This window comes from Ostrea edulis, chromosome 4 (assembly GCF_947568905.1).
Source record: "Ostrea edulis chromosome 4, xbOstEdul1.1, whole genome shotgun sequence".
NCBI lineage: Eukaryota > Metazoa > Mollusca > Bivalvia > Ostreida > Ostreidae > Ostrea > Ostrea edulis.
In genome coordinates, this window is record NC_079167.1 from 20,544,077 (window position 1) to 20,562,956 (window position 18,880).

General features: G+C 37.0%; 1 protein-coding gene across 4 annotated transcripts in view; it reads right to left on the bottom strand.

Annotated features, from left to right (window-relative positions):
- Nucleotides 1-7,192: 7,192 nt before the first annotated feature.
- LOC125670774 (uncharacterized) overlaps nucleotides 7,193-18,880 on the bottom strand; it is a 43,369-nt gene continuing 31,681 nt past the window's right edge. For 2 of the 4 annotated variants that reach the window (XM_048906140.2, XM_048906139.2), the window contains exons 3-6: nucleotides 15,936-16,059; nucleotides 15,475-15,513; nucleotides 11,070-11,278; nucleotides 7,193-9,084 (exon numbers count right to left, since the gene is read on the bottom strand). In XM_048906140.2, the coding sequence (XP_048762097.1) occupies nucleotides 9,012-9,084; nucleotides 11,070-11,278; nucleotides 15,475-15,513; nucleotides 15,936-16,059 (445 nt within the window). In that variant the 3' untranslated portion in view covers nucleotides 7,193-9,011. The remainder of the gene's footprint in view (nucleotides 9,085-11,069; nucleotides 11,279-15,474; nucleotides 15,514-15,935; nucleotides 16,060-18,880) is intronic. The other 2 variants (XM_056162212.1, XM_048906141.2) reach the window with 1 other exon arrangement.

The window sequence follows — 18,880 nt, forward strand, 5'->3', positions numbered from 1 at the left end:
TGGACATTGGAATATACTGTCCGTTCAATATCTTGAAAACCCTTTGCTTGACAGACATCAAACTTGGTACAACAGTACATCTTCAGAAGAAGATGATTCCTGTTGATTTTGAGGTCACATGGTCAAGGGTCAAACTGGACATAAGAATATACTGTCCACTCAATATCTTGATAACCCTTTTACTTGACAGACATCAAACCTAGTACACTGGTACATCTTGAGGAGAGGATGACCCATATTGATTTTGAGGTCAAAACTCAATAGCTGAACTGGACATAGTAATATATTGTCTCCTATATTTTAAGAATTATTTGCTTGATTGACACGTACCAAACTTGGTACACGGGTACAGCATAAGGAGTAGATGACCCTTATTGAATTTTAGGTCACATGGTCAATTCACTCTTGACATAGGAAGATATTGTGTGCTCAATATTTTGAATTGATGATAATACTATCAATTAAATGAGGTGTGTGTATAACCCTTTTCAATTTTGCACCATGGGGGGCATATGTGTTTTGCAAACATCTCTTGTTATAAATGTTTCATGTCAAATCTCTGTTTATTACCATGTACCGAGTTTGAAGTAAGCTTTTAACCTGGACACTGTTTAGTTTGTGAATAGGACTCTCAACAAACACGCCGAATACAGCATGCAATACCTGTGTTTTAATAGTCAAGGCATCGTCGGAAACCCACAGTCGGTCGCTCTATTCGTTTACCTACCGTGGGTCACAAGGCGAGTATTTTCGCTAGAAGGTGCGTCTCGGCTTCTATATGCGATTGGTCGCTTTACCATTCCTTATTGCGATATTCAACCAAGAAAAATCCCCTATTTCCAGTCCTCGGTAGCATAGAAAAACATGCTTTCGAAGCCAAGAGTTTGACTACCTTTACGTTGAACAAGTTACAAAACTTTCAGCGAGATGCTGTATCTGCATTATTGAAGCGGAGGGTGTATTTGTGTCTATAAAGACAGGGGAGGAGAAAGCCTGTGTTACCAAGCGTTTACTATCGTACTGCGTACGAGTCTATGTACAGGTCTACATGTTCAGCACGAGTTCGTAGTTCCATCATACGAGAGCAATGTGTTTTTTTAACACGTGTCATGAAGCAGTGATGATAATAAACATACCAGAGGTAGATCCAGGATTTCCGGGGGGGGGGGGGGCATCGTCGCAAACCACGGTTTTGAGTCCACTCACGCTCCCTCATACCCGTGGTTGTCTGATGCTATTTTTGCTCGTTTCTCATTAATTATGCATGACGGGCGTAACCAATCAAATCACGTCCGAGTAAACTTTACTCGGAGAGCCCGACCAATCACGTAACACCTTTCAAAATGATATTCGGAAAACAATCAAGTATGGAAGCGCCATTATTGACGAAAGTCGGAGAAGTTTTTGAAGTGGAAAAGCTAAGTGCTCAACAAGAAAAGGCAATTAGTAGTCTTTTAGATAATCGGGATGTGTTCCTCTCCCTGAGAACTGGTGGTGGAAAATCACTCTGTTACATGGCATTTCCTTTGTTTTACGAGCGTATGTACCAACCACAACTTGCACACGTACTTATTGTTAGTCCCCTCCTTGCTATTATGAAGGAACAGACTGAATTTTTGAAATCAAAAAGATTTACAGCAACCTACATTGGTAAAGATGCGAACGAGGACGATGGGATCCTTGCTGGTGAATACCAATTTCTCTTCACTTCACCAGAAGCTGTTTTACAGAATGACAAATGGCGGAATATGTTGTCATCATCCAAGTCCTTCCGATTATTTGTTGTTGATGAAGCCCATACTGTTGTTCATTGGTAGGTAAACAGTATATTTACTTATTTACAGAAAATAAATTTCAATATTGTGATATTTCGAAATTTAAAAATGTGTTTGCTGTTATACTGTTTATGACACCAAGGACTACCCATTTATAAGCCTGTCTGTAGGATTTTTTGTCTTTGATAATTTCGCTACATATTTCACAACTTTTCCCTTGGTTACCTTTTTGCATCGTAAACATGGGCCACCATATTTATCTCCAAAGCAGAAGATCAATAGGTATATGTAACCGATGATTTCATTGGATAAGAAAAGGTTAAAAAGTTCATGCATATTTAATGAGAAACGAGCTATTTGAATAGGATTGACCCACGGGTGATGATGGAGATAATCGAATAGAAGCACCCGTGGGTAACCGACGATGGGAGGGGGGGGGGGGCACATGTGAAAGAGAAGTATTAGTTAAGCCATTTTGGGTGCCAAATCTGGAGTTTTCATCTGTGGCACAACAAAACGCACACACTTTCATGGGCGCCGCCATTACAGCCGACACTTTGAGTACCGGGAATATTTACGGCGATTCCCATTGATCCTCGATAAGTCACGTAAGATCACGCATTTTAATGAGTTATGCGAAAATATCGGCCTTGTGACCCACGGTAGGTAATCGAATAGAGCGACGGACCGTGGGTTTCCGACGATGTAGTCAAGGCTGCTAACGAGAACTTGTATGTTTTTCTGATTGAAAATTGTTGACAAAGGCATGGTACCTTTTACGAAAAACCGTTGTGAACTTTGCAAAGCTTTGGAAGAAAAACTTTAAGGCCAAACAGTGTAAATAACCGTAAAACAGTTTGAGTTTATATGTATTCCAGTAGCAAATATTAATTTCTATGTTGAATCAATTTTTACAAGTGCATGTACTTCGAATAATGTTGAACTTTATCAATGCGTATTAAACTTCCCATATTTTCTTTTGTGGCCAGAGACATGTACAGTTGCCAATTGTTGGTTGTAGAAAATAATATATACGAGTATAAGAGCTTTTGGACTGTAGTAGTATAGAATATTAAATATTTGATACACTCGTAACATGTAACAATATACATTGTATCTGATATTCAGAAAAAAAAGAAGACAATTTAATTTTCACGATTTCAAAAATTATCTTTAAACTACATGTATAATGTATTGACACAAAAAATGTATTAGGCTTGTCCCTAGTACTGGGGAATCCTTCAGGTATTTTTAAATGGCAAATACGCAATGAGTGTAGATATGAATGAAGGTCAGTTCTCCGTCACGACTGCTGGCACGGAGCTCCGATTAGGGAAAATTCCCGCTTCGGTGCAACACCCTCTTTATTTTTTTAAAAAGAAAGTTTTAGAATACGAACCGCATGAAAACGATGGATTGTCCAAGTATGTTTGTCGATTGTGTTTCAACAAATTGAACAAATTATTTGACATTGAAATAAATTAAATAATAGCTACATTTATGGAACGAAAATATGAATTATTAATTACGTTACATATGAATCCAATCAACACGCAATGTTCATGATGTTGAGAAAAATACCCCACGCAGACCAACCATGTATATACTTTCTTCTTTTGCCAAACTTGCAACTGAAACAAGGAATCTCATTGGATGATTTAATTTTAGCTTATTGCGTCATCCCCTGTCCCAAACACATGTTTTGAATGGTAACTGATGTCAAGGGTTAGTGCGAGGTAACGAATCAATAACCCTTGACTTGTGAAGATCGATGTCCTTCAGGGCCGTAAATTACATGGAGGCGGAGGAGGCAGCTGCCTCCTCCAACTTTTGAGCCAAAAAAAATTAAAATTTAAAGTTCATTAGAATTTATGTTGTTTCCAATAACTAAGAACATGATACCTCCCTTAAAAAGCATTCCAAATCTTTCTTTTAGAATGAGTTAGTCAAATAACATCTTAGAAGGCCCTAGAATCAAGGATTTTGCACGAAACGTGTTCAGTGTGCACAAAATGTGCTCAGCGCCCAGACCCCCGCCTAATTCCCTGCCTCCTCCAAATTGAAGGTCAATTTACGGCCCTGTCCTTGGCTTAGTGTAAAGTTGTTCAATCGTAACCCTTTACTTAGTGTATACTTACACCAAGAAATACAAGACTCAATATATAAAAAGTTCGTCCACAAAGGTATAAACCTTGTAGCCTACAGACATCCTAAGCCTGTGTTTGATAATATTGAACTATGTAATTAGACAGCTAACGTATTTCTTCATGCAAAACCATGGTCACATGGCATTATCTCCTGCTGTTATGGGGGATTGACTTTTTTTTGAAAATACCTAATATCCACATCAAAAAAAAAAAATCAAAATATGAAAGAATTCAATCTTTAAATGAAAGTCTTTTCCCATAAAACAAGTTTTTGATTAAAACTACCCAATCGAAATAACTGAAAGACGTGAGTAATCACAGTTATAGAATAGACCAAACGCGAATTAGTTCTTCAATAAATTTCTTGTAAGTAGAAACTTCCACATGAGAAGCTGTGACCTTCATCTCGATATCTAGATACATCGACGACTCTTTATCCATTAATGATATTCATTTTCATTCAAATGTCGATTTGACATTTCCCAGTAAAATTAAAACAAAAACACCACAGTGTTTTCCACAACTGTTTTTTATTTAGATGCTTCTCTGAACATACAAGGAAACTTAACAAGTCAACTTGATGGCAGACAGTTTGATTTCATCTCCTCTCTCACTTTCCATATTTATGTAAAAATATTCCACTATCACCTGTATATGGTGTTAATGTCTCCCAAATGATTCATTACGCGGCATCTTTGTTCTACTTGTTGATCATTTTCTAATCTGAGACAAGCTACTGACCAATGAATTGATGTTAGAGGGGTTTCAGCAGTGTCGTTTAAAGTCAGCATTTTGCAAATTTTATGGTCGTTATAAGTTCTTACAGGTATTTGTATATACAGTCTGTCGTTAGGTCTAATATTGTCTGAAATGTCTCATGCTATTTGTGAAGCCGTTCTTTTCACACTGATTTTGACTGCGGATTATTCCGTTTACCTGATCAAAACAGATCAAGATATATTGATTGATTGATTGTATCTTGTTTAACGTCTCGCTCAAGAATATTTCACTCATATGGAGACGTCACCAAGACCGGTGTAGGGCTTCAAATTTAGGCCTATGCTCGGCACTTACGGCCATTGAGCAGTGAGGGTTCTTTAGCGTGCCACACCTACTGTGACACGGGGCGTTCGTTTTTAAGGTCATCTCCGAGGACCTGTGACATTCACACATGATGCCGAGCGTTTGGCGATGGAACTGTCACTACCTGTTTTAACGACTTAGGTCTGTCGCGGCCGGGATTCGAACCCCGGCCTTCCGCATGCGGGGCGAACGCACTAACCTCTCGGCCATAGGGCTCAAGGCGGGTATGATCGTTCAACAGGGGACGCTTACTCCTCCTATGCACCTGATCCCACCTCTGGTATGACCAGGGGTCCGTGTTTGCTCTGTTATGGATTTTGTATACTTTATGGTATTTATGAGATTGATACTGTTCATTAATCTTCACCTTTTTCAAATACACAAAACCGGAAATTGATCTTTTCATGATTTTTATACGCCTGTCAAAGACGGAACATAATATAATATGGCATCATCCGTCTGTCTTTTCGAACACTGTAAGATCCAGGATCTTACATTTTGGTACATTTGATTACCATGATGAGAAGAAAATGCCTATTGTTTCTCAAGGTCGTAATTTCAGTTAGAAGGAAAACCTTGTAGGTAGGATACAGATCGAACTATAAGTTCCAGGATCCTATAACTTGGTACATTTGATCAGCATGCATAAGGAGAGACAGATGCCTATTGTTTTTCAAGGTCGGAGCTCAAAGTTCAAAGCCATAGTATCACTTAATAGAAAAACTTTGTGGACAGGATACAGACCAAACCGTAAATTCCAGGATATTACATCTTGGTACATTTGATCACAATGATAAGAGGAAGTTGCCTATTGTTTCTAAATGTCAGAGGTTAAAGTCGTAGTATCACTGGATAGGAAAACCTTGTAAGCAAGATACAGATCAAACTGTAAGCTCCAGGATCTTATAACTTGGTACATTTCATCACCATGATAAGAGGAAGATGCCTATTGTTTTTCATAGTCAAGGTCGTAGAAAAACCTTTTGTTCTTCAAGGTCAAAGTCGTAGTATCGCTTAGCAGGAAACCTTGTAGGCAGGATACAGACAGAACCGTTGGGGCTAGGACTGTCAATCTTGGTAAACGTACACCTTATGCCAAGCGTATGATGCATATTGTTTCTCAAGGTCAAATGTCATAGTATCAATTAGTAGAAAAACTGTTTTCTTTACGGATACATATATTGGCCTGAAATTTAGTCACACGCTTTCTCTCAGAGGAATATAAGTTCAGTTTGCATTTTAACTGGATTGGCACGGGAAAGACCCCTCCCTGCTCAAAGGCCTTAAGCGCCGAGCATAGGCCTAAATTTTGCAGCCCTTCACCGGCAATGGTAACATCTCCATATGAGTGAAATATTCTCGAGAGGGACGTTAAACAATATAAAATCAATTAACTGGATTGGCACCATGACCTACTTTAGGGGTAAATATAGGCCAAACAATTTTCCAGATTTTTTTCGTTATGAGTACAACCTCTCTCCCAGAGAAATACGTAATCAGTTCACACTTCAACTGGATTGGTGCACCATTACCTACTTTAGGTACGTGAAGTTGGATATGGTTTGGATATTAACTAAATTGTTTTGTTCGTAGTTCCTGTGTTCTTTGTTTCCACTAAAGATTTAAACCAAGTTTTTATCGTTAACTCTTCCCTTCACAGCCCCCCCACCCCCCCCCCCCACCCCCCCTGTGGCCGAGTGGTTATAGCATCGCGCTCAAAATCACACGGCCTCTTACCTCTGCCGGCGCGGGTTCGAATCCCGCTCGCGCCGGTAAGTGAGAAAGTCTACCAGTTTACTTTCGGAAGGTCGGTGGTCTCTTCCCAGGTACACTGTATCTGGGTTCTCTCTTCCACCAATAAAAACTGGGGGCCACCAGATATCTGAAAAATTGTTGAGTGTGGCGGAAAACATCAATGAATCAATCTTCCCTTCACTGACATTTTGACACAAGAAATCACAATTACATTTCCCTTGAAGGTTACATGTGAAATATCAAGGTCACTGGAGTATGGTTTTGAGTGTATTTGGTAGCATTGTACAGATGCTGACATATTTTAGTGGTCCCTGAAGAGTTTTGGAACTGTGTCGCGAGAGAACGGCTTGTGGGGACCTTTATCGTTGTAAGTAACATTCTCACGCAGATTTATTACCATTGGCTTCACCATGTTCAGTGACAAATCAGAAGTATCGAACACTTTGTGTTTTTATTCACAATAAAATATCAGGTTTTTTGACATACAAAGGCAGTTTTTGAAAAAGATCGAACTTGAAACAATATTAATTTGACTTGTGACAACAACGGAAGTCGAACTATGAACTCTCAGCGCGCATGTGTCGCACCTCTTATTCAGCTATACAGTATAAAGTGTCTGCATATATAGGGCGTGTAGGATTACTTTGCGTGTGTGAAACATTTAATTCGCGAGCTGATAAAAAACTGTACAAAATTGTGTCAAAATAAAACAGCACTTGCACCACGCAAAACCTCGGATGCTTCGATTACTTAATGTACATATAACTATTATCTAATTCTATGTGTTCACTTGTTTTCATGGTATACTATAGTAGAGGACAACGCCATGATTGTGATTATAGTGTATGAGTCCGTATTTTTCACCAAGGTTACCAAAACACCCCATAAATCTCAGAAACAATATAGCTAAGCAGTCATGTTTTTAAAAAAGAAAAATATGGAACAGCAAACATAGATTAGATTAAAGATTTGGTGTGATGACACGGAGAACTCCAAAAACACCTAGATTACCAAGTGGTTTTAATATCTTTAATCACGTGGTATTTGTGACATCATGGGACTTGCTTTAAATGAATAAACATGCTGCACATCCATTCATTAGAAAACAAACATCTTTCATGGAAGTTTGATCCAAAGAAAAAAAGTTATCTTATTCTGCAGCATGCACACGTGTCTTCGACATCTTCCTCACGGGTGTCCAATGAAAGAAGAGGCAATATACATGTATGTCGTGCACAGCCACTAGACTGCAACGCTAGAGGACACTGGCATTTACAAATGTCATTGGGTAATACAAGGATGTGACATGGTAATTTACGAGGAAGTTTTTGTCAGATCGATGGACATCTAGAGAATAATCTGTCTTGTTCAGTTAACGACTCCAATACATTACAGAGACCATTCTCCTTTCTCCGGAATCCATGGTTAAATCTCACAATAATTTCCTATTGACAAAAGACATTAACGCAAAAAAGTGGACATCTTCGCTTAATCTCAAAGCTACAAGCCTACAACCAAGTATTGGGGTTGTCCTCGATTTCTATTATTGACTGTGACACCAAGTCTTCGTACATAAAATCTTTACTTGTAACCAAATTCAGTCAAAAGTTTCAGATGAGTTTTTGAATTAAATATGTAAGTGCAAAAAAAAAGACCAAAAATGACACTCCAAAAAGCTGTGCTGTGATGTGTTCTGTTGATTTGATGAGTTGGTAATGTTCCCTGTCATATGGTCAAGGCGAGTAACTCTGTATTTCACATTTACTTTCAAAGATGAAATACGATATTAAGTCATAAGGATTTCTTTTTACGTTCGGTGACGCTGGATTACCTTTGCAAATCAATATACACAAATTTAAAGACTGATATGTGCAAATGTACAGGAAAACATTTCATGACACTCAATAAAATCATTTTGGAATTAAACAAATGTATACGCTCTGATAATGTTGATACCACAATCGTCATATAATATTTCTTCTTTTTTTTTAAAAAACACACCATTTCTTTGGTTCATAGACGAGGACTTCATATACTGAAGGCTATGTCGAGTTTTCGTTACCAAGGGCACTTTGTAGACAATATATGTAGTCAATAATTCTAAAAACGACTTTTCAATCCTCACACGAGATACATAAATATGAGTCTTTTTTCTCAAAACACAGTCTTCTGATAATTTGAGAGGTATCAATACGAGGCTTGCCGATTGGTTCGTTTTCAGATTGTTGCTACGTGGCGGAGTAACGTCATCCTATTGTTCCCATCGAGACACCGTGACGTCTTCAGTCTCCGTCGCCATATTAATCTCCATTGTTTCCGGCAACCTGAAAAAGAAAGGTAGAAATTGATATAAAATTTGTTTCCATTTACAACAATACATACACTTATAAAGCGGCTGTTTGAAAGACATACATGTAATATGCCACATTTACCAGTTACTTCTTTACTGTTTCATTGTTTTCATCTTTCGATGAAGGCATTGCCACTTTCAGATGACCTTTCAACTTCATATTAAGGCTCATACTAATTAATGAGAACAATTCCCCCTTGGTACACACAAATCCTTAACAATTTCTTGTCTTAATATTAAACAGAATGAAGGTTCTTTTTATGCCCCCGGAATCGAAGATTCGGGGGTATATAGTTTTTGGCCTGTCTGTCTGTCTGTGGCAAAAAAAACTTTAAAATTTTGGTCATATCTTTTACACCACAAGAGGTAAAAATATTCTTATTTGGTATGTGTATTTCTTGCGGCAAGACCTTTCCACTGACACTAAAACGTTTGACCTGATAACCTCAACATTGCTCTTTGACCTACTTTTAGAAAATTCGAATATAAGCCACATCTTTCAACTCGTAAAAGGTACTGCTTGTATATAAGAGGTAAAACTTTTACATGACACGTCAGAGATATGCACATTCCATCTAAGATATAAAAACATTTATTAGGGATTCGAGGGGCTTCGGAGGCGATTTTCGTCATGTAAATAAATATCAAAAATACTATTTCGTTACAAAAATTAATGGGAAAAGGGGGTGGGGTACAATTTCATATAGGTTTAGATTGTGTGATTATTTTAAGGTCATGATGACATTCTATTATTCTAGGTTTCCCCCCTCCCTAAATAATTTATCAGGAAAACATAACAAAACTATCTGACTGTCAGTAATTGTATCACACACAAATTTGCACTTTGTTGTAGGAGATTCGACATTAGTACCCGTCATTAGTGATGGGCAAACACACAGAGAAACGGCCTAAAATAGATACTGTCAAGGTTGGTAACGCGATTAAACATCAAATCTGTAATATTTACAGAAATCTCATTTGAATTCGAGAATTATTAAACGACTAAATCATATAACGCAAAGTGTATGAATAGTTTAGACTTCGCGATGTATAACTATAAGCATTTTCTCTCCAGAGCGTTCTTTTATAGGTGATGGGAATTTACCTGAAATCCTGAAAATTGATGTTGTTAATGTGTTTCTTTCACTCTCTTTAGAGAAGTGAACAGGCATGACCTACATCCACTTCTCTTCGCAATTCTTCATGTGTGGTTCTGGAAAACGTGTAAATGCCGTTCGTCCGACGTTTCGATTCAAATATGTCTGAATTTACTAAACAGAAAAGTTATTTACACAACTTTAACATTAATACATATATCTGTCACAAGAAAATCAACACATACTCGCTGTTAATCCATTTTCACATGTTTAATTCCTGTCCCGAGTTTGAATGATGTGTTAATCTCTATTGGCGGTAGAAAAAACTTGAACATTCGAAGTCGGATAATTTAGAAATATTAATAAACACGCACTTTGGTTTTCGGAATTTTAAAATTAACAAGATTATTCTTGTCGATATCAACAGGAAAACATGTTTGAATAAAAATGAAATGTCAAAAAGCTTTCCTTACAGCAAAATGCATGTTTACTAATTTTCCCAAATTTTCCGACTTCGGATGTTCAAACCCGGGACTGGAAACATGTGAAAATGGATTAACAGCGAGTAAGTGTTGATTTCCCTGTGACAGATACATGCATTAATGTTAAAGTTGTGGAATTAACTTGTCTGTTTAGTAAATTCAGCCATATTTGAGTCGAAACATCGGTCGAAGTGGGAACCGTCACTGGTTCCGGCATTTACACGTTTTCAAGAATCAAAACAAGAAGGTTTGCGAAGAGAAGTGAACGTATGCTATGCCTGTCCACTTCTTTAATGTTTCAATATGATATATAATGTGTAAAACAGAGTAATCTATGACAGGCATTTTTAATTAGTCATCCAAAATAACATAAACAAGACCTTTGAGCCCTGTCCTGAGAAAAGCCCGCCTCTTTCTTCTCCGTCTCGTGGTGATGGTGGTGGTGGTGGTGGTTGTGGCGGTGCATGGAGGAGTGAGAGGAATGTCGTCTGCCTTTAGAGTCATGTGACTGATTCTGGTTTTCATGTGGCCTCTCGCTGTTTGCACTGGAGTAAGCCGTCAAACCATGATGACTAGTATTTGATTTAGACTGCATTGAATAAATTTTTAAAAAATGGATAAATAACTTGCAATAGGACAATGTTTACTCGTTTTTAAAAGAATATTTATTGATTATGCTGACAAAACTTGTTTCTTTTTCTTCGAGTTTTTGTATTTATACCTCTTCTTTTGATATTAAGACTCTTAAAATGTTTTATGAATGGTTATTTCGCTGACTTGTTTCACTTTGAGGTAATTTCTCTAACCATTATTTTGTTCTGAATTATGGTTAGTCATGAAAAATATCTTGTTGAATTTAGCGATAATAATCTAATTTTGACATTAAATTAGACCAGTAGCAATTCTTTTCATCATACTATTCTGACAGAAATATGCTATCAAAAAACAAAAACAACAACAACAAAAAAACTCATGCAGGGATAGATACAATTTCTTGGTATGATCTGGCAGAAAACATATGGATATTCACAAAATGAAAAAAATGTAGACTTTTGAAGACGGTAAAAATCGTGTTGTATGAGTTACATGTATCAAAAAGTGAAAATAACGACCACTGTATGTTACACAGTTCTGTATTTTTGTATTTTACTCCCGCGTCATTGTATTAACGATTCATAATTCTGTATTTTACTCCCACGTCATTGTATTAACGAGTCATGATTCTGTATTTTACTCCCACATCATTGTATTAATGAGTCATGATTCTGTGTTTTACTCCCGCATCATTGTATTAATGAGTCATGATTCTGTATTTTACTCCCACGTCATTGTATTAATGAGTCATGATTCTGTATTTTACTTCCACGTCATTGTATTAACGAGTCATGATTCTGTATTTCACTCCCGCGTCATTGTATTAACGAGTCATGATTCTGTATTTTACTCCCACGTCATTGTATTAATGAGTCATGATTCTGTATTTTACTCCCACGTCATTGTATTTACGAGTCATGATTCTGTATTTCACTCCCACGTCATTGTATTAATGAGTCATGATTCTGTATTTTACTCCTGCGTCATTGTATTAACGAGTCATGATTCTCTATTTCACTCCCACGTCATTGTATTAATGAGTCATGATTCTGTATTTTACTCCCACGTCATTGTATTAACGAGTCATGATTCTGTATTTCACTCCCACGTCATTGTATTAATGAGTCATGATTCTGTATTTTACTCCCACGTCATTGTATTAATGAGTCATGATTCTGTATTTTACTCCCACGTCATTGTATTAATGAGTCATGATTCTGTATTTTACTCCCGAGTCATTGTATTAACGAGTCATGATTCTGTATTTCACTCCCGCGTCATTGTATTAACGAGTCGTGATTCTATATCTTACTCCCGCATCATTGTATTAATGAGTCATGATTCTGTATTTTACTCCCGCGTCATTGTATTAACGAGTCGTGATTCTGTGTTTTACTCCCGCGTCATTGTATTAACGAGTCATGATTCTGTATTTTACTCCCACGTCATTGTATTAACGAGTCATGATTCTGTATTTCACTCCCGCGTCATTGTATTAACGAGTCGTGATTCTATATCTTACTCCCGCATCATTGTATTAATGAGTCATGATTCTGTATTTTACTCCCACGTCATTGTATTAACGAGTCGTGATTCTGTGTTTTACTCCCGCGTCATTGTATTAACGAGTCATGATTCTGTATTTTACTCCCGCGTCATTGTATTAACGAGTCGTGATTCTGTATTTTACTCCCGCATCATTGTATTAATGAGTCATGATTCTGTAGTTTACTCTTGCGTCATTGTATTAATGAGTCATGATTCTGTATTTTACTCCTGCGTCATTGTATTAAAGAGTCGTGATTCTGTATTTCACTCCCGCATCATTGTATTAATGAGTCATGATTCTGTGTTTTACTCCCGCATCATTGTATTAATGAGTCATGATTCTGTATTTTACTCCCACGTCATTGTATTAATGAGTCATGATTCTGTATTTTACTTCCACGTCATTGTATTAACGAGTCGTGATTCTGTGTTTTACTCCCACGTCATTGTATTAACGAGTCATGATTCTGTATTTCACTCCCACGTCATTGTATTAACGAGTCATGATTCTGTATTTTACTCCTGCGTCATTGTATTAACGAGTCATGATTCTCTATTTCACTCCCACGTCATTGTATTAACGAGTCGTGATTCTGTGTTTTACTCCCGCGTCATTGTATTAACGAGTCGTGATTCTGTGTTTTACTCCCGCGTCATTGTATTAACGAGTCGTGATTCTGTGTTTTACTCCCGCGTCATTGTATTAACGAGTCGTGATTCTGTATTTCACTCCTGCGTCATTGTATTAACGAGTCGTGATTCTGTATTTTACTCCCGCGTCATTGTATTAACGAGTCGTGATTCTGTGTTTTACTCCCGCGTCATTGTATTAACGAGTCGTGATTCTGTATTTCACTCCCGCGTCATTGTATTAACGAGTCGTGATTCTGTATTTCACTCCCGCGTCATTGTATTAACAAGTCGTGATTCTGTATTTCACTCCCGCGTCATTGTATTAACGAGTCGTGATTCTGTATTTCACTCCCGCGTCATTGTATTAACAAGTCGTGATTCTGTATCTTACTCCCGCGTCATTGTATTAACGAGTCGTGATTCTGTATTTCACTCCCGCGTCATTGTATTAACGAGTCGTGATTCTGTATCTTACTCCCGCGTCATTGTATTAACAAGTCGTGATTCTGTAACACCTTAACCATGTGCAGAAAAGGTTGTGACGTATGTAGACGGGTAGACGGGTAGCTCTCTAGTCTGGACGATGTTTTTCCTCAGATCTATGTATAGAGCGGTGCAGTTCTGCAGCTATGCTGAATACTGTGCATCGGAAACAGGATATCTGTGTGCAATATTCACACGTACTTCACAATAATCTATCATTTAGCCAATGCAATGGAATTGCAAAGCATATATATTTGAAAGTTTCATTTACGATGACATTAATACTGTTGAAGGAGTTTCGTACACACGATTTAGAACTGAAACAAAGGACTCGAAATGATAAATGAGAGCTTATAAATCGTTTTGAACTGAACGTGACTTAATAATAGGTGATTTGGATTGAAGGTAATGAGATCATTTCCTACACCTCTGCATTAAAACTGAGAAATTTCCTGTTACAGCGATTTTTGGACCAGACATATATCACGTAGTGCGAGTAATATCACCACTTCTGTACTGATATTCTGTCATAAAATCTGATTCATTTATCAGCGAAAAAACAAAAACCAGTAAAAGTTCTGTTTCAAATAGTGCCAATAACACAAGAATACTAACACTGAAATTGAAGGGTGGGATATTGCAGAATTCGAGAGGAAAGAGATTTTTATATCACATTGATTGCAAATCAGAGAATTTTTATTTTTCAGACAATATCAAATTATACGAATTCTGCTCTTGTCTCGATCGCTATTGTTTTTATGTCTCTATATATTTTTATTCACAGCAACAAAATAACGAAAGAGAAGACTTATTTTACGTGTTTTGAATTCGTGGAGCGATGACACAGAAATGGCAAATAAAAAGAAAACTACCTCTCAAATTTTATTTCATTTTCAACAAATGATATGGATTCTACCTATATAAGAAGTATGATGCCTATCATCAAAATGTCTGTGCATCAGGAGTTTAAGGTGGGTGATAATAACATAGTATGACAATTGGTATATGATCTTAAGCACATGTGGCATAATACCGGAAGTTCAATAGGGCAGGTATGGTGAAATACCAGATCCCAAAACCTTTTAAGGAGGCCAGATGGTTACGCCATTTTGCATTTTTCAGAATACCTGAATACAATTTACTTGAAAGTTTTTACCAGAAAATACAAATTAACAGCAATATTACTGCAATTTCTAAGGATTATTCTAATAATTGCTTACAAAAGATAGAAACAGAGAAATGAATTGATGCTTATTCCTGTTGTTACAACTTATTTTATCTTTAGCGGATTTGATATGTTGTCTTCTTTACTACCTCATCGATTGTCCCTTTACAGTATTCCATTAAAACAATATGAACCATCCAGCCTCGTTAAAGCACGATTGCACTCAACCAAAAGGAATACTTACTGGAAATATTCTAAAGATAATGTATTCCTAATTGCCCATTATATATTTTTGTTAAACACCTGCATGCACCCTATTGCATCTAAAATTCCCTCTACATCTTTCATGTAGTTTTTCTTACCCAGGCTAAATCCCCGTTATCAGCATTAACAACATAGATCTGGATTAAACAAAGAAAATGCTTTAAAGGGGTTCGTGGTTCTGAGTCGGACTTCTTTGAAGTCTTTCAAAGATTTGTCATTCCGCAATTAAAGTGCAGCTCGTGGATACAAAAATTACCACAGCGCACGTAGAATCACGGAGATGACATTCTACGGAAGTACTGCGCCCTGCTCGGTAAAGAAATACAATGCAATATTCTAGACCTTCAAAAATATAAATTTGGACCCAACATATGTCAATATTTGCATTTGCGATAAAAATTGCAATCCATCCCTAAGGGAAACCAGCTCTATATCCGGGCAGTAATTGTCACAGCCTTGTTATCATTGATTTGCGGGACTGTCATCAATGCCGATCTAGTTTTAGACTCAATATCCGGAAATGAGTCACATTTCGTACTGCTACCCGAGTTGTACTTACAGATGAAGTGTGTCTGTGTCGTCTTGACTGATCGGCCAGTCCGTAACAGCAGTAGTAGAATATGGCTGCCACTAGGATGAAACCACCGACCGCACAGGAGATAGGACCCATAACTTTATACAAGCTGAAATCACAAAATCACAGAAGTTACAATAATCAAAAAGACATTTCAGCTAAAATCACCACACTACATACACAATCACAAAATTACTATGGAGAACTGTGATCAACAAGTTACAATCAGAAATAAATTCTATAAAAGCTGAAATCATGAAGACATAATCAGCAAGGATACAATCACATAAAAACTACGTAAAACTGATATCTCCAAATTACAATCACTAATTAACTCGGTAAAGATTGAAATCACCAAGTTACAATCACAAACGAACTCAGTAAAGATTGAAACCACCACGTTACAATCACGAATTAACTTATTAAAGATTGAAACCACCACGTTACAATCACAAATGAACCCAGTAAAGATTGAAATCACGAAGTTACAATCACAAATGAACTCAGTAAAGATTGAAACCACCACGTTACAATCACAAATGAACTCGGTAAAGATTAAAACCACCACGTTACAATCACAAATGAACTCAGTAAAGATTGAAACCACCACGTTACCATCACAAATGAACCCAGTAAAGATTGAAATCAGGAAGTTACAATCACAAATGAACTCAGTAAAGATTGAAACCACCACGTTACAATCACAAATGAACTCAATAAAGATTGAAACCACCACGTTACAATTAGCCAAGTAAAGATTGAAATCACCACGTTACAATCAAAAATTAACTCAGCAAAGATTGAAACCACCACGTTACCATCACAAATGAACCCAGTAAAGATTGAAATCACGAAGTTACAATCACAAATGAACTCAGTAAAGATTGAAACCGCCACGTTACAATCACAAATTAACTCAATAAAGATTGAAACTACCACGTTACAATTAGCCAAGTAAAGATTGAAATCACCACGTTACAATCAAAAATTAACTCAGCAAAGATTGAAACCACCACGTTACAATCACGAATTAGCTCAGTAAAGATTTAGACCATCACGCTAAAATCACAAATGAACTCAATAAAGATTGAAATCACCACGTTACAATCACAAATGAACTCGGTAAAGATTGAAATCACTAAGTTAAAATCACAAATGAACTCAATAAAGATTGAAATCACCACGTTACAATCACAAATGAACTCGGTAAAGATTGAAATCACTAAGTTAAAATCACAAATGAACTCGGTAAAGATTGAAACCACCACGTTACAATCACAAATGAACTCAGTAAAGATTGAAATCACTAAGTTAAAATCACAAATGAACTCGGTAAAGATTGAAACCACCACGTTACAATCACAAATGAACTCAGTAAAGATTGAAATCACTAAGTTAAAATCACAAATGAACTCGGTAAAGATTGAAACCACCACGTTACAATCACAAATGGACTCAGTAAATATTGAAATCACCAATTTACAATCAAATCAACTCTGTAAAGTCTGAAATTACTGAATTGCTTACAATCACAAATTACTAGAAAATCAGACAAGATGCAAAACATAAATAGAAATTCAAAGATAGATACACAGGTACAGGCAGACCAGTATAGTATACGATCAATATTTTGATATTGTGTTCCTTTATTAGATGATTAGTTTTTTATATTCTTATGAGGCAAAATTTATTCAAAGGCTGCTACGTGAGAAGAAGAAAATATCTTGTTGTGGCCTTCAACATTTAGATATATCGACGACGTTTCATCTATTAACAATAATAACTTTCATTCATATGTCGATTCGATACTAGTATATCCAAGTAAATTAGAAATAAAAGACACAACAGAATCTTTCACATCTGCTTCGTACTTAGATATTTTATTGAACATAGATGTTAACGGCAGACTAACAACTCAACTTTGTGACAAACGGGATTTCAGTTTCTCCATCGCCAAATTCCTATATTCATGAAGCAATATTCCATTATCACCTGCATATGCTGTTTATCTCTCTCAACTAATTCGATACGGAAAAGCTTTTTCTGCATATGATCAGTTTTCAAATCGAGGCAGGCTATTGACAATCAAGTTGCAGTATCCGTGTTTGCCCTTCTCTTAGTTTTGTATTCCTTGCAGGAGTTATGAGATTGATCACAGTTCGTTATCTTCACCTTTTCATATTATAATACCCTACTTAGGATTTCCGAGTTTTTGATACTGTATAACTCTGCCGAGGACTTCCGAGTTTTTAATACTCTATCACCCTGCCGAGGATTTCCGAGTTTTTGATACTGTATAACTCTGCCGAGTTTCTATAGATGTACTGTAATCCAGACAGTTCCCCATACATCAAGAGAAACAGAGCTTGATCAATTACATCATGACAGGGTGAAATTCAATTTGGACGGTATCATACAGCCGATGAAGGGTCGGTCGTTATATATAATTAGTGTGTGTTTATTTCAGATCAGCATTGATTGCGGAGTAAATGTTGTATGCTGAGGGTGAATTCTGTAGTGAGGGGGCATCCTCCACAATTTAGCGTGCACTCTACTACAGCGACTAGTCACGGCCGTTATCTCTTACAAGGTGAAATATATTATCAATACACATTATCTGAGATAATTACAAATCCGAAATTGATAGAAGCAACGGGCAATAGAATTATCGGATGTACGCTGTAGAAATATGATGGCGGAGTGCTTACCGACCCTTCGTTATGGATGACTCAGTATCGGGAGCTGTGACCTATCGACGGACGTACAGTGTATAATGGGATGTACTCTGTGATACTTTAGCAGTGTTCTAAACTAAGGTCCCATCCTACTTTACACCGTTGGACCCATCTTAAATAGGTGTCATAGTCACATTTACACGTCATGCAAGGTATTTCGTTCCTCTAGAAACTTTAAGGAGGACCGAAATTTGT